We start from the raw sequence: 15,820 nt of genomic DNA, 5'->3' as shown, positions 1-15,820 counted from the left end.
ATAGTTAAATGAACGTAAAATAATGGCATATCTGTGGTAACAGAAATAACTTACTAAAATAGCATAGTAAATCTACGGTAACCTACCTTTATATTCGGTTTTGTGTTTAGTCTCGTTGGCGGCGTTGATAACGTGCTCCTCCGCCTCTTTTCCCGGTTTCCTCCCCCTCCCCCTCCTCCCCGTGAGCAGGCCGCGTCACCGGCGCTCGATTCAGCGTCTCCACGGGAATCACAAACCTCACTCACTCACAAACCGGCCTCTTAATCGCACGCCACGCGGTGCCGGAAATTTAGCACGTTAGCATAATCTTTTCCTCGTGTAAACCCGTTAAATTATATGCCCACATACAATTTAAGTTTATCAGTGTTTTCGCCATATTTTTTGGTAAAAAAAAAAAAAAAAACATAAATTACAACACATAACGTTAGATATCTCGTAAAAAAATCAGTAACTACATTTCAGATATTTCACTAAGGATTAAACTGCGATGTCTTCTTTTGATTACTGAATTATCGAGATAATGTGAAAAAACCTGTCTAATTACCTGTAACAATTGATTAATCCGTCGAGGGTGAAGATTGATTGACGTTGATTAACGGTGATTAACGTTGGTTTGGTCAGGTGATTTTGCGCATGAGCACTGAGCAGTCGGTAAAGTGTGTGTATCGCATGGGTGTGTTTAGAGGTGCAGTTCCGCGACCAGACTACAGGGGCGCTGTAAAGCAGCGCTGCCTGCCACACACACTCACACCATAGACTGTAAAAAAAACACACACAGAATAATGAGTTGAATCAGGTGTGTCTGATTAGGGAGACACACAAAATGTGCAGTGCTGGGGGGTGCCCAGGATCCAACCGTGCCCCCTGGATCTTTGTTCTGCAGTGAGGGGCTGCTGGGGACAGAAATCCGGTTTTTGCTCATGGAGGGGATTCAGAAAAAACGAGAAGGGTCTGGCTGCAGCTGGCACTTGCACTCTCAGTAATTTAGTTTCTTTTTTCTTGTCTTCACCACCTGGCTATACTGTTGTAACATGTTGAGAGATTCAAACAAAAAGTAATCAATAAATAGAACAAAATAAAAAATAATAAAGACTGCAAGTGACGTCGCTAGCGGAAGTGCAAGTGTCTGAGAGTGCAAGCCTGAGAATGCACGTCTGATAGTGCAAGCGCCAGCTGCAGCCAGACCCTTTTGGAAAAAACTGCACTAGGCATATCAGCAACGCCTCCTGAGCCTATTAACAGCAAAACATTGTGGGGACCGGGGATTTGGTCCCCACTATGTGAGTGTGCTAACATGTTGAGGACCCCACCATGTAATAAACACACACACACAAAAGATTCCTACAGATGCGGCATTAAAATTGTAGCCTCAGGTAGCCTATTGCAGGAGTATAATAGTATTTTTGGTTGGAAAATTTTCTGGTACCTGGCAACCCTGCTCACTAGGGTGGAGCTCCTTCGAACTTTTCTCTTTGGGAACGTTGTGTTTCTGCTGTTCGTTCTGTTCTGAAGAAAAAAAGGTAAACTAGCCAATAAATTAAGTTTACGTTTTTTTTTTTAATGAGGACCGATTCTTACTTTTTTGTTTGCAGTATTCCTCTGTTTGGCTGTCTTTGTGTGACATCAGCTAATAAAGGTAAGATCTAAACTCTTTGAAAAGTGTTCGTAGTAAATTAGGTCTTTATGGAATTAGCCTTCGAGGTCGAAAAATCTGAACACCATTACAAAGAATTAGAGGACTGAACAGATTCTAATGAGTATAGAGCTGCAGTGTAGAGTTAACTTGATTTCTGGGCTGGCCTAGCGGCTGCTATTGTGTTACCGCCGTAGAAATCAATAAGAACATAAAACGGAGATTAAATAATCTTTATAAATAAACAAAGCTAATCTACATTCATGCGAAAATGTCAAATGAAAGTTGGTCAAATAAGTATATTATAAATGTGCTCTGAAACAGTTTATAAGGCTGAATTCGGAATAACATACTTGCAATTGCTCAATTTCTGCAATTTAAAGAGTTTTATGGGAGTTTCCATATTCAGCATGGCTTTGCGCTGCCTTGGGGTAGCGATCAAGATGTGTCATAATGAACATGTTCAGACAGGTGAGTGACCAGTCAGTTGTGTGTCACATATTACTTCATTTAGTGAGCATTATTATTAGTTATTATGAATGTTACGACTGTGAAAACGAGTATTTATTTCGAAATTAATGTAATCAATAAAGTATTATAGTACAGTTTTGGTCTTTCAGACATGTAGAATGGTATTAGCTGGAGCAGCATATAAATACCATTGTACTGCAATGTACCACCACAGTATTGTCTTGTAAGGGATATCTCAACTGTTTATAATTGGTGTGTGTGTGTGGTGTTTGTTTGTGTGTGTGTGTGTGTGTGTGTGTGTGTGTGTGTGTGTGTGTGTGTGTGTGTGTGTGTGTCAGTCATTGTTGTGAACATCTCTGTTTTTGAATGAGTGGCAGACAAACAAAGAGATCCAGACACATTCATCACTTGTGTGTCAAAGTATATATTTTAAAGGGGTCATATGATGTTGCTAAAAAGAACATTATTTTGTGTATTTGGTGTAATGAAATGTATTTATGCGGTTTAAAGTGGAAGTGAAGCAGTCAGTTAAGTTAATATTATTTAGTAAAGTGATTTCCACTTTGATTAAAAAATATATAACAAACATGATTAATGTAACCATTTTAAAGAAAAAAGGGCCATCGGAGCGAACCAACCCCGTGACGTCACACGCGGTGGTACAGCAAGATGGCGGCGCCCTTGCTCTAGAAGCTATAACAAAACATCCTTTTTTCTTTAAAATGGTTACATTAATCATGTTTGTTATATATTTTTTAATCAAAGTGGAAATCACTTTACTAAATAATGTAAACTTGACTGACTGAGCAGAGGTGGCGGGCTTGAGAACGGCGCGGCCGGCGGATTCGATGAAGGAGCGTCCGGCAGGCTTGCGGCAACCACATGTGACGACCCCGGGCTGGACTCCACTTTGTCCACGCTGAAAGCCGATCCGGCGATCCACAGCGCGAAGTTGATGTATTTCCTCCGCGACCAGCACGGATCAGCTCCAGGCATGACGAAGCGGATCATCCTCTTTTGGAAGGCCATCCAAAGTAGTTTCGCTTTCACAACGAAACACATCTCCTTCACGACATGGCGGTGGTGGCAACAACAATACTACAGCAGAATAAAAGTTATGCCTTCTTTCTTTGCGTGAACATTTGGGCGGCATTATGCAAATCTTCCCACATCGTGATGTACACGTGGGGGCGTGTTAGAACGAGCCGTTTTAGGTAGGCGTGGTTGACTCTTAACTTTTATAAAGAATATCTCTTTGGATTTGAGACTTTAGTCTTTGCAACTTTACAGATCTTCTTTATGCACCAAGAGCTTGTAACACTCCAAAGAGAAAGGAAAAATTAAAATCGCAACATATGACCCCTTTAACATAAGATTTGAAAAGACAAAAGCAAATACTATGCACATCCGCAAAACAACAGCATAGGCCTATTTAGCCCAACAAAATTGTTCAGTTGCTTTTAGTTCATGTCTGTGCATTTTCTTCATCAGATGAGAGAAAATAAAGAGAAGAACGAAACATGTGGGACCATTTTCCTAAAATACCTGCTCTTCACCTTCAATTTCCTGTTTTGGGTTGGTATCTGTTAGTCATCTGATGGACTGTTTAAAAGTGTATGTAAGCAAGGCATAATTCAAGTTTACTTTTTCATCTCAGTTCTTTTATCTTCACACATTCAGTGCAGTTTCAGTGTGAAACATGCATTAAGGGTGGATCAATAATTAATATTCACCTTTCAGACTTAATTTCCAAAATATTCAGTCTTTTATAAAATACTACCTTTAATATTCATCAGGCAATTTTCAGTCCATTTTATTTTGCTTTACAGATTCACTTCCACAAATTCAGTGGTTCAAGTTCAGCTGAATATTCAACATTGGAATTGCAGGAATAGCAGTAGAATACTAATAATACATATTCTCCATCTGCTGTTAGTCATCCTCACCAGCAGGAAGTGTAAAGTGGGTGTTGACGAAGACCAAACCAACAGGCAGAGCAAGTCATTGATTAATTCACAAAAACTGATTTGCAGAAATTGTGCAAGCAGTAAGTATATTTTATGTTCATCAGGGCCAGTATATGCGGAAAAGCTGATTAATGCACAAAAAATGGGATTTACATCAGTTTAAATCAGTGTTCCAGTGTTGGACAAAGCACACAAATCAAGTACTTGAGTAAAAGTACAGCTACCTAATAAAATATTACACCAGTAAAAGTGTTAAGCACTCATTTTCAATTTTACTTGAGTGAAAGTACAAACAAAATGTATGTTTAATGTACTTGAGTATTAAAAGTAAAAAGTACTGATCAATGAATGTTTATTTTGTAAATTTAGCAAGTGTGTGTGTAGACAAACAATATACTGTAAAAACAGGCGTCACAGGGCAAAATGTTGTTGCTAGAAGCGGTCTACATTTGGATTATGGTGCCGTTATCTTAGCAGTAGATAGCAGAGAAGATTTGTGAGACAAAAGACAACAGAACCCATTAAAATCAGTGATTCTGGATGTGGCGCAACATGACCCAAGAGTAAACTGATGCTCTGTTATGTATTCTAAGTGCTTAATCAGTTTTTCCTGAATGTGCAGTGTTGAATAGTCTGCCAGATTTGAACCAATGAATTTGTAAAGCAAAATAAAATGGACCAAAAATAGCCTGTTGAAAATTTTAGGTGGCACAGACTGAACAAACACTGTTAATGCAATGCATTTAAAAATAGTCTGTTCTGTTGAAAATAGTCCCCATGGCAACCCAATCTTAGAAGATTAAAAAAGGTCATAAAGGCCTCAAACAGCATGGTTTAATCCAAGACTTGTGAAGAGATCTGATTGCTTTATATGATGAACAGATTTAATTTAGAATTTATTTTCATCTAAACAATGATAGACTATATCCATGGCCAGAAGTATTGGCAGTGACAGTGAATTGTTTTGTTTCGCAAAGTTTGCTGCTTCAGTTGTTAATTCACATTGTTTATAGATTATTCTGCAGATTGATCAGATGCATTGCACAAAAAAAAAATAATAACAAAAATAATAATAATAATAATTACAAAATGCTTCATTGGGCAAAAAAATTACTTTTTCACATAAACACAAATTTTACTGTCTAAAAGGACAGCAAAGAAGTCACTTTTCTCAAAAAAAAAGAAAGAAAGAAAAGACAAAAGAAAGAAAGAAAGAAAATGTTCAAGGACAGACCGAAGTTCTGTAGGGAGAACAAGAATTGGATAGCAGAAGACTGGTGCAAAGTTATTTTCTCTGATGAATCCCCCTTCCAGCTGTTTGGGACATGTTAGATTTTGCTGTATTTGGCTGAGCAATCGTTTGGGTGGCTCGCCAATGTACTAGATTTATTTTGGGTGATATAGCTAAAAAATGTTTCATATCTTTCAATTTTTTTTTTAATTGAACCACTCTATTTTTAATTTGCCCAATTTATTAGGACAAACAACAACAACCTATTTTAGTCTTAACAGACAAAATAACAAATCAAAATAAAATTTAAACGTATCTCCTTTCTTATATTTTATATGTCGATTAAATAAGTGTTAAAGGGTTAGTTCACCCAAAAATGTGTGAGGGATGTTTAATTATGAATGCGCGCACTTTATTTCACGTCTTCTGAACTGTTGACAACCAACACCCGCTTACCCCCATTGTAAGGCTTGGAGGGGCCAGGACAATTTTTTATATAACTCTGATTGGATTCGTCTGAAAGAAAAAAGTTGCATACACCTAGGATGCTTTGAGGGTGAGTAAAACACAGGCTAATTTTCATTTTTGGGTGAACTAACCCTTTAATGAAACATTTGGCCTGTCTCCTGAGGGTGCAATGAGCAAAATAATGCACCTCATTAAATTGTTTATTCAATGCAATGAAATAACAGCAGTCTATAAAAAAGTGGGTCCCACTTTATATTAAGTGGCCCTAATACCTGTGTAATTACATAGTAACTAGATGTGTACGTAGTATGTAACCACAGTGTAAGTACGCATTGATACATAGTATCTAGAGCTGTAATATTTCTGTAATGAGTATCAGTATTGGATCCGTGAAATAGGTCTTGTGACAGCAGCCTAATAAAGCTGTGCCGCCTTTTATTAATGTTAATCAAACAACAAGAGACAGAGAAAATCCCTTACTGCGCTTGACTAAATAATGTTTTGTTGAATAACTTTTAATGTTAATTTACAGTTTATTAAATTTCTGTAGCCTATTTAAAACACGTTCATAATTTAGAAAATGTAGTTAATACTTGCATCATTAATGATTTATTTTATCCACCCGCAACCCACCCGCAAATAATCAGAATGCATTTTTTTATTACCCGACCCACCCGATCCGCGGATTATCCGCAGCGCCCGCGGATATAACCGCCATCTGCGCATCACTAACTTGCACATACCATTCAGTGAGTTGTTACATATGTGTAGTTGCACAAACATTACAGCTGTAGCTACTATGTACCAATGTGTACACATCTAGTTATTATGTAAGTACACAGGTATTAGGGCCACTTAATATAAAATGGGACCAAAAAGTGCATACCGTCTAAACTAATATTTATAAATCAAATATAATTTCATAAATTGCATAAACAATATGAACAAAACAGCATTGTGTATTTATGCATAGATTAATACAAATAGCCAGAGCGCCGATCACACGATTGCATTTAAAAACATATGAGACGCAGTGGAATGGAATAAAAACCCCACAAATTCTCGAGACATGTTTTCTAAAAGTTGAACCTCTTTTAACTTTACATGGCTTTCTGTTCATCTCTTGTGCGAGACGCAAGTGCAACATCATAGTTGTGCGTCACAAAAATGCGCCGAATATGCATTCTGTGTGAATGGCTTGGTTCCCCTCTGGAGGCCCCTCAGGACAGGCTTAAACGGGATGGCAGGCCTCCAGAGCGGTACCCGTTCCGGGACACATGGCGGATCAGGCAGTTCAGGGAGCCATGGCAGAGCAGGCAGACTAGGGAGCCATGGTGGAGCAGGCAGCTGTATTTCCTCAACAGACAACGAAACTTTTAACAACTTTTTGGTTGTTAAAAAAGGTGCGCTTGTTCAAAACAGTTGCGTTCGATCCTTCGCTGGCTGTGCTGATTTAAAGGGGTCATATGATGCTTCTAAAAAGAACATTATGTTGTGTATTTGGTGTAATGAAATGTGTTTATGCGGTTTAAGGTTCAAAAAACACATTTTCGATCCTTCGCTGGCTGTGCTGATTTAAATCTAGCAGTTCTGTTGTGTTTGTGTCGCCAGTTCAGTGACGCAGGTAGTGACGATTCTCTCCGGCCAATCTGATCAGCAGAGTTTACACGTCACGTTTTGGTAACGGTACGGTTCACTTGGAACCTCAACCGAGGTGGTACTAAAAAAAGTACCAGGTACTGTACCCAGTGGAAAACCCCCCAAAAGTGAACCGTACCGTGCCGTACCATGCAGTGGAAAAGCGCCATTTGTTATCTTCAAACCAAGGGAACATGCACATATCACACGGGGATGACATTTAAGACAGGACTCAGGAAACACAGGGCTAATATACTCGGAACTAAACAAGGAGATTACTGGGACACAGCTGAAACAAATGGAACTTAATGGGAACAGGAACAGGAATACCAAATATTGGCAGGAAACACGGGAGAAACTAGGTCATGGAAGGCACATGGGGAGAAAAACACAAGACACAGGACTGACATACACAGTGGAAAACCCCCCAAAAGCGAGCCGTGCCGTGCCGAACTGTGCCGTACCATGCAGTGGAAAAGCGCCATTACGTCCTCACCGCATTTCGTGCGCCACTGATAAGGCTCCCTGACGCACACACCTAAAATTTAAATACACCGGTTTTGCATTCGAATGCAAATTTTTATTTTAAATTCGACTAATATTTCTTTATGAATCACAGTCTCCTCATTACAGTCAGGCACGGCACTCATTTCAGCATGTGTTTGTGTGTTCTGTTGGCTGTCTGCTTGTCACTCATAACACGCGCCTTTAAATGAAAAAGCGTGAAACTATCGTGCGATATATTGAACATTTTTTATATCGTGGGTATATCGTTTTATATATTGGGTCCGCTATGGTATGCATGACGTAAAAATCGTCATCGGAGAGTGTGCGCGGAGGCTCTGCGCGGACATCCAACCGCGGGACCCGACCGGATTTTTTGCGCCGTGGGATTAAATTCCCGAATAAATCGCGGTAGCAGTCGGTAACTCTGGTGTAATTTGAACGGGAGTGGGCAGTCTAACAATATCCCGTTCCCAATGTCCATTTAGAAGAGCATATCTGCGCTTTATTCTTATTGACCACCGGTACAGCTTGCGCTCAAGACTGTTATGCACACGCTGCACGCATGCTTTAAACGTCACACGTTTTATTTGCGTGGTCTGTGCTAGTGCTGGGCGGTATGACCAAAAATGTATATCATAGAGCGGCTATGCGGTTGTTTTGGCTATATTACTTTTTTGTCTCATGCAGTGCACTGCCCTTTTTTTAGTTAGTAACAAACTAAAAAAAACAACAAACAAAAAAGTGCATGTGATATTAACAGACGAACTACGCTCATATTTATAATTCCAAACAATCAGTAAGCGACAGGTGCTAGGAAACGCTGTTTTGTACTCATTTATTGACGAGTCGGCTGCGGTGCGGCCAACTGAATGCGCTGCTTCTCTGCCGCTCACTGCACAGAACAGACGCTGAGAGAGGTGACACTTCTCCGGGAAAGTCAGACCTCGCGTTCGCGGGACAGCACTGGCGAAATCTTCCAACTGAACCATAGCTAAGGTTTATCCAAAAAAGTCGCTATGTTTGTCAGTATGAATATTCTATGGAAAAAAGCCGCTAAAGGGGTCTGAAAGTTGCTAAATCTAGTGCTAAAGTCGTGCTCGTGTGTGTGTGTGAGAGACGCGGGAGCTGATGGCAGGGGGTGGTGAATATTTGTGGTAATGAACGCGATATTGCATAGCTTGTCAGTGAACTACGGTTCTGTGTAGTAAATGCCGCTCCATCTGAAAGCACGTGCTGGAGATTTACTACTAATCACAGAACCGGCTTTACTGACGAGATGCGCATGAAAATCGCATTTGATTATTTGCACAGCCCTAACAACAACATCCGCCACTTCCACAAGATCGCAACGTCAAAATAATAAAGGACTCAAGTTTTTCTTTTGACCATTTTTAACTTGCTCTGGTGTAGCTGGTTGATATGATCTGTAAGGAACATATTTCTTTACCACTTTTGTCACAGTGTGAGTTCGTCGTTCACCATCCTCCTCATACTCCTCCTCATTGTCCTTCTGTTCTTGACAATTACAGGAGCAAGTCTAACCTTTCAGTTCCTTGTAGCCTGAACATATGTGTTGATGGGAAATTCAGTCTCACTGTCAACAGAACTGCTTGGAGATTTGGATTTCAGTCTTTTGGAGAGCAAAGTTAGCAACTTGTCGTTCTCCTTTAACAGTCTTTCTTTGTCCTTCTTTACATTCTGCAATTGTTCAGCAAACGCTCAAACCTTTGCTTTCTCTGCTTTGTTCTCATGTTGTAATTTGACAGTCTTACACTTCTGCAAATGCTGTAGAATTTGTTTGACCAAAATCACAGACAATGCATCTCTGATGGTGTTTGTCCTTAAGCACTGCATCTTTCCATAAGCCCTTTTAATGTCTGGCAAGGCCCACAATCTTCTTATAATACTTCTGGCACATGTCATCATGACACTTCCTCAGTCCCAGCCTTTTGTTCAAATATGTATTCAGATTCTCCAACATCTGATCACTGGCAACTAGGGATGCACCGCTACCGATACTGGTATCAGTATCGGGCCCGATACTGCGCTCCTGTACTCGTACTCGTAAAAATGCCCCGATACCAAAAGCCGATACCACACAGTGCTGTGTCCAGAAAAAGAAACACTGACAACAGAACAACAGAGTGTAGAAAGTTATTAGAGATTAAGGATTTCTATGAAGTACATGTAAGTAATTTAATATACGGTATTGGCCCGAATATAAGACGACCCCCCTTTTTCCAGATGTACCTTTTGGAAAAAAGCTTTTTAAAAACCAAATCTTGTTTTTACTCAGTAAAACACATTTTGCGTTCAATTATTTTCATATTGCATACTTTTCCTATTTTAATTTTTGTTTTGAAAGTATGGTAAAAACTGGTAAAATGTACCAACAATCACATTTAAAAAAATATACACTTTTTGATATACCATTAAAAAAAAAAAAACAGATAGCCCATCTGAATTAGGACATTTAGGCTATCCATCTAATAGTAGCCTACCAAAATCTTATTAACAGTAGAAGTTAAATCTTACTGTAGTCTTCAAATCTGGGTACTGTCTTACGTTTTAAAATCACAAAGGGTGTTTGGTCCCATCAGGCTAACGGTGACAGTCACGACGCATGCAGCTGTAAGGTTTTCTTTTTCCTTTGTTTGTACTCTCGATCTTTACAACACGCATTACATTACGTATTTCATGGCACACTCGTTTTATGCGTATTTGGCGCCACCTATTGTTGTGGGTGTATTATTGACGTCAAAGACTAGACCCTGAATATAAGACGACCGCGTTTTTTTCAGATGTATTTCCAAGAAAAAAACATCGTCTTATATTCGGGTCAATACGGTAATGTTAAACATGCAATATTTATGCCTGTATAGCAGATGTGCGCGAGCTGATAAGCAGAGTGGATTGAGCGCACGGCTGTACAGATGTGAATATCTCAGTCATCACTGGAAAGTTTGTAGTTTGGTCGGATATGTCAAAAGCAAGTAAGTAAAACAATGCACAAGTTACTAAAGTTATTTGACAGTAAGGAGAGCGAGAGAGAGTCAGAGACGGACGGATTTTTCAGTCCCATAATCGCGATCTCATAAAGCTCTGTTATATCACATTAAATATATGCACAATGAATCTTTCACAATGTCTACACTTCGTGTGTTAAAATGAGAGGATTCGTGAGCACGCAATTACAGCACTGCGGTGAGTAGATTCTAACTCACCTCTGATTGGCCATTGCATTACAGAAATACACAGCTGAGTCTGTGATTGGCTACATTGCGCAACCTTTTAAACACACGTGATAAATAGAAACTATGCATGTCAATCATTTTAATGTTAATATTAGTTGTTCTTTTTGCTTTTGTGCAACAGATAAATAACAATTTATATGTTTTAAACACTTTATGTTTAGATAATTTCTATTTTGCGGGAGTCCCGCGAATCATTTTATTCTCCCGCATCCCGCTCACACACGAGTCTCTTCCCGCCCGCACCCGCACTCGCCCATCAAGAGTTGTCCCGCGCCGCACCCTGTTGCGTTGGGTCCCGCGGGTCCCGCGGGAGTGCAGGTCTCTAACGCGCACTTCTGTTGCATGATCTTGATTGCTGTTCGCTCCATTAGCGCATGCATTTGGATTAAAACTAAATCGTAAATATAAAACAAGCTAAAATTATAGGGACATTTACTATAAACAACATTTATTTTAAAAGTCAAGCATACACAACTATATTTAAAGCAGAAGTGAAACAAGCAGACTGTGTGAAATACACTAGGCTACAAGTGTCTCTCATTCTGCACCAATACAAATGTGTGCACGTTGCGCATGTTAAGCTTGCTTTAAAGGCCAAAGTATACTTCGGTTTTTTCTTGTATGCGAGGGTCAGCGTATAGTGCGCGTGATGCAAATTACATCACCAAAATAGTATGCGTGCACTTGTATAATGTAACCAGTGGTTCCCTGCATTATTTTAGGAAAACGTTTTGTGATTCAGGGATTAAAGTTGCGTCCTACGACGGATTTCTGTCAGTTCATAAAGACAGTCACTTGCTTCATTCCTGAATGATTCAGCCGTTCGAACGAATCAATTGAATGAATTATAAAGTGATAAAATCAGTGACTTGCCGCCACCTGCTGGCGGATTTAGTTTCATTTTTAGCGTATAATTTCAGTTATTTAAATCATATTTCTGTATTCAAAATGTTATATTTAAAACATTAATCTCCACATGAATTTATTAATTTAATGTGCCAAACTGTGCTTTATACTGTTTTGTCTTGCTTTTCAAAGAAAAAATCTATTACAAAACAACAATATTTAACTCTGAACATTTTTTAACATTCTAGCAGACATTATACCAACAAAGCACAATTTTACTTAAAATTAATAGGTTAGTAAAATAATATTTTTTGGCCATCAGACCCCCTTCTTAAATCAGGCATGTATTTTTTACTATACAATTAAAAGCAGCCTTGCTGAGCAAAAGAGCCTTCTTTAAAAACATTAGAAAATATTACAGATCCCAATTTGAACACTATATGTGAATGTTATAATAAATGTATTAACAGAGCTGTTGAAATTATTATTATCATTATTATTGTCTTGCTTTTTATTTTATTTTACAGAACAACAGTAAAATTACAATACTAACATTTATGACTGTTGATGGAGTTCTTGCTTTTTCTCAACTTTTATTTTTGGCGAAAACGCGCAGGAAGACCTCAGCGCTTCTTTTTGTTGACAACAGCAGATTTATAAATGAGTCTCATTACGAATACGTGGCACGTATCGCATTGTCACATGCCTTGTAAAAAAATAATAAAAATGTGACTGAGCAACTGACGAGTAACACTGTTTCAGCACAGATTTTCCTCGCGCTTTGGACTTTGAACCCTGGTTAACAAGCAGATCCGCCGCAAGCATGTGCAGCGCTGTCAGAATGCATGCAATTCATGCGTGTATTAGAAACCATAACGTTCTGCAGTTTATTTACTAATTGTTTAAGGCCATTTCGTGATTTCAATCATCATACAGTAACCAGCAACAATCACCCCTTCCTCTTCTCATCGAACACATGTGAGAAGACTATATAAATGCATCATTCATTCATTCATTCATTCATGTGATGCAGCACTAAACAGTCTCTCGCTGTAGGTGCTTGTAATGATTTTTGCATCTTTGTCGGACAGTTTTAAATGCTTCCACACTGCTGACATGTTTGTTGCATTGCGCCTCTCACTCTACGCTGGTTGCTATTTGATCGCGTCACGTCATATTTCGGTGCAGTTTATTCTGTCTTTTCGCTAATTTCGGTTACCGAGTGCATCCCTAATGCCAGGGCGAATTGCAATACTTTTGGCCATGGCTATAGGAGTGTAACGGTATACATATATGGTAGGGGTCTTTTGGTCAGCACGCATGTGCACCAAACAAATACAATGTTTTGTTTTTTTGTTTTTTCAAACAACTGCACTATGCAAAACTTAATTTCAGTTCCTCAGTTTAATATATCCTCATTTTAATGGAACAATATCGATTCTTGAATTCCAAGATTGATCTTTTAGCCGATGCCGTTTCAGTTGATGCATAAAGTGAGTAAAACTTCACTAGACATTATAGCGTGCCTCCTGAGCAATAATTGCAATAAGCATTTTGTTACTTTCGATAAGAAACAGTCATCTTTCAAATTCTGTCCGTTTTATCAGGAAATTCAAACAATAAATGCTGTTTTGACGTTCTTTGATGTGACAGGTCACCGTATAGGCAGCTTAGTACAAACAGCAGCACGGAACACAAGTGAACACGTCCCTTTCCTCTTTTCTACTAGTTATAGTTTACAAATAATCATGAATTAAATGTCTCATGTAATTGCTCAATCAGTTTCAACTGCAGAAAGTCGTCAGTAGGCTACAGCTTGTATACAACGTCACATGGCATTACCTCAGGCAAGTCATTCAGTGTCCACGGCTCATAAGTTCGCTAGAGAAATAAACTCTAGAGAAGAGCATTTCACTATTTCACATCAAATTTACACATTAGAAATTTCAGATCTGACCCCAGATGCTGGATCCTGCCAGATTATATCCGTTTTATGTTGTATCCAAAACCCAGTCACCAGAGTTTTGTCTGATACCCAAAACCTGTTAACAAGAAGTCTAAAACTATTGTTTTGTCTAGTACCTGAAACTGTATTAGCAGTCTTCTATCAGTCAAAAAGTATACCTGAGAAAGCCCAGGAAGAGCAGAACCAAGAGATGAAGTAATGATGATTTAAAAATTAGCAAAGATTATTGAATAAGCGTAGTTGCATATGTTTCAATGCTCAGTCTGACCAGCCCAAATCCAATTTCCAGTGTTATTATACCACAAGCAATTGCAATGGAAAATTTCCAATTCACAACGTTGTCCTGTGGCATTAAAACCCTTGAATTTGAGACGTTCTCTTATCTATTACTTGTGAAGACAAATATCCCTTGAAACCTCATATTCATAAGATTAAACTATGTAAAAAAATATAAAAATATAAGAATATAATATGATATAAAATGACTGATCAATGAATGAATCAATAAAATTAGTATATTAAATGTTTAAATGATGATTATAAATGATTATGCTGAACGGAATTAAATTGATATATAGCTGCAAGCAGCAATTACGGGGCCAAGCACTACAGAAGCAAGCATCAGACCAACTGCAGAAATTAGTAATTGAAGCCATTTTAGGTGATTTTACTAGTAATATGATTTAATGGCTTATCACGTTTGACCAATAGGTAGCGCTGTTTTCAAATCGATGTGTGTTCTGTGTGAGCTGACAATGGCACACACAAAGTTTGGTGTCAATATGTCAAAGCTTTGCAGAAATACAGCCTCAGACGTAGTTTGGCATCATGCCTCAAATTTGTTGCGGCGCTATGCAAAAACGGTTTTGTCTATCAACAAATCCATAACTTTTTTTGGTGAAAATCGGACTAATGGGCCAGGATTTTGCAAAAGTAGGTTTTCAACATAAATCAAAATGTCTGACAGCAAGCTGACAACTGTTCTCAGCAAGACCAAGAAAATATTTTGATTCATTCCAATAGGCTAATGTGATCAAAAGTTATGAGCATTTTTGGAAATTTCATTATTAGTGGTTAATGAATGGTTTATCACTTTTGACCAATAGGTGTCGATGTGACCAAATTGATTTGGCATGGTCAGTGTGAGGTATCAATGGCACATTCAAAGTTTGGTGTCAATACCCACATGAAAAAATACTATAGTAATTTATAGAAATACTATAGTGTTTTTTAGCCATACTATAGTAAATTGCATTATACTGTATATATTATAGTATTTACAACACTTTAATGAATGCTACAGCATACTGTAGTATTAACTATAGTGAACTGATAAACTGTAATAAATACTGTAGTATACTTTTGTTTTTACTACAGTAAACTGTAATGTATTGTAGTATATAGTTGTAGAACCTATAGTTGTAGAAAACTTAGTACAGTATTGGGTAAAGTAATTTGTTTATATTACTCTAGCTGTTATATTACCACAGCAACTATAGAATTACCACAACAAATTAATTCAAGTACTTTACTATAGTATGCTTCAAAAACACTATAGTATTTACTATAAATTACTATAGTATTTTTTCATGTGGGTATCTCAAAGTTTTGCAGAGATACAGCCTCAGATGCAGTTTGGCATCATTCCAGCAAATTTGTTGATGCGTTAAACCAGTGTTTCCCAACCGGGGTGCCGTCTGTCGAGAGCAGGGGTGCCATGTAAAAAATAATTGTTTAATATTTTTAAATTGCTAAAATGTTCAAAAAAGCATCTATTATATAATATCCATTTCTGATGTCGCCAATAATCAGAGATGCCCCGTAATTTCGGCTGCCGAA

General features: G+C 38.3%; 1 protein-coding gene across 3 annotated transcripts in view; it reads left to right on the top strand.

The window, feature by feature from the left end:
* Window positions 1-1,445: 1,445 nt before the first annotated feature.
* The window catches only part of cd151l (CD151 antigen, like), a 34,554-nt gene continuing 20,179 nt past the window's right edge, over window positions 1,446-15,820 (top strand). Inside the window, exons 1-3 of one of the 3 annotated variants that reach the window (XM_016462808.1) lie at window positions 1,446-1,520; window positions 1,593-1,636; window positions 3,596-3,679. In XM_016462808.1, the coding sequence (XP_016318294.1) occupies window positions 3,596-3,679 (84 nt within the window). In that variant the 5' untranslated portion in view covers window positions 1,446-1,520; window positions 1,593-1,636. The other 2 variants (XM_016462809.1, XM_016462811.1) reach the window with 2 other exon arrangements.

This window comes from Sinocyclocheilus anshuiensis, unplaced genomic scaffold (assembly GCF_001515605.1).
Source record: "Sinocyclocheilus anshuiensis isolate Anshui unplaced genomic scaffold, SAMN03320099.WGS_v1.1 scaffold1017, whole genome shotgun sequence".
Classification (NCBI taxonomy): Eukaryota; Metazoa; Chordata; class Actinopteri; order Cypriniformes; family Cyprinidae; genus Sinocyclocheilus; species Sinocyclocheilus anshuiensis.
This window is presented reverse-complemented; position numbering and strand designations above follow the sequence as displayed.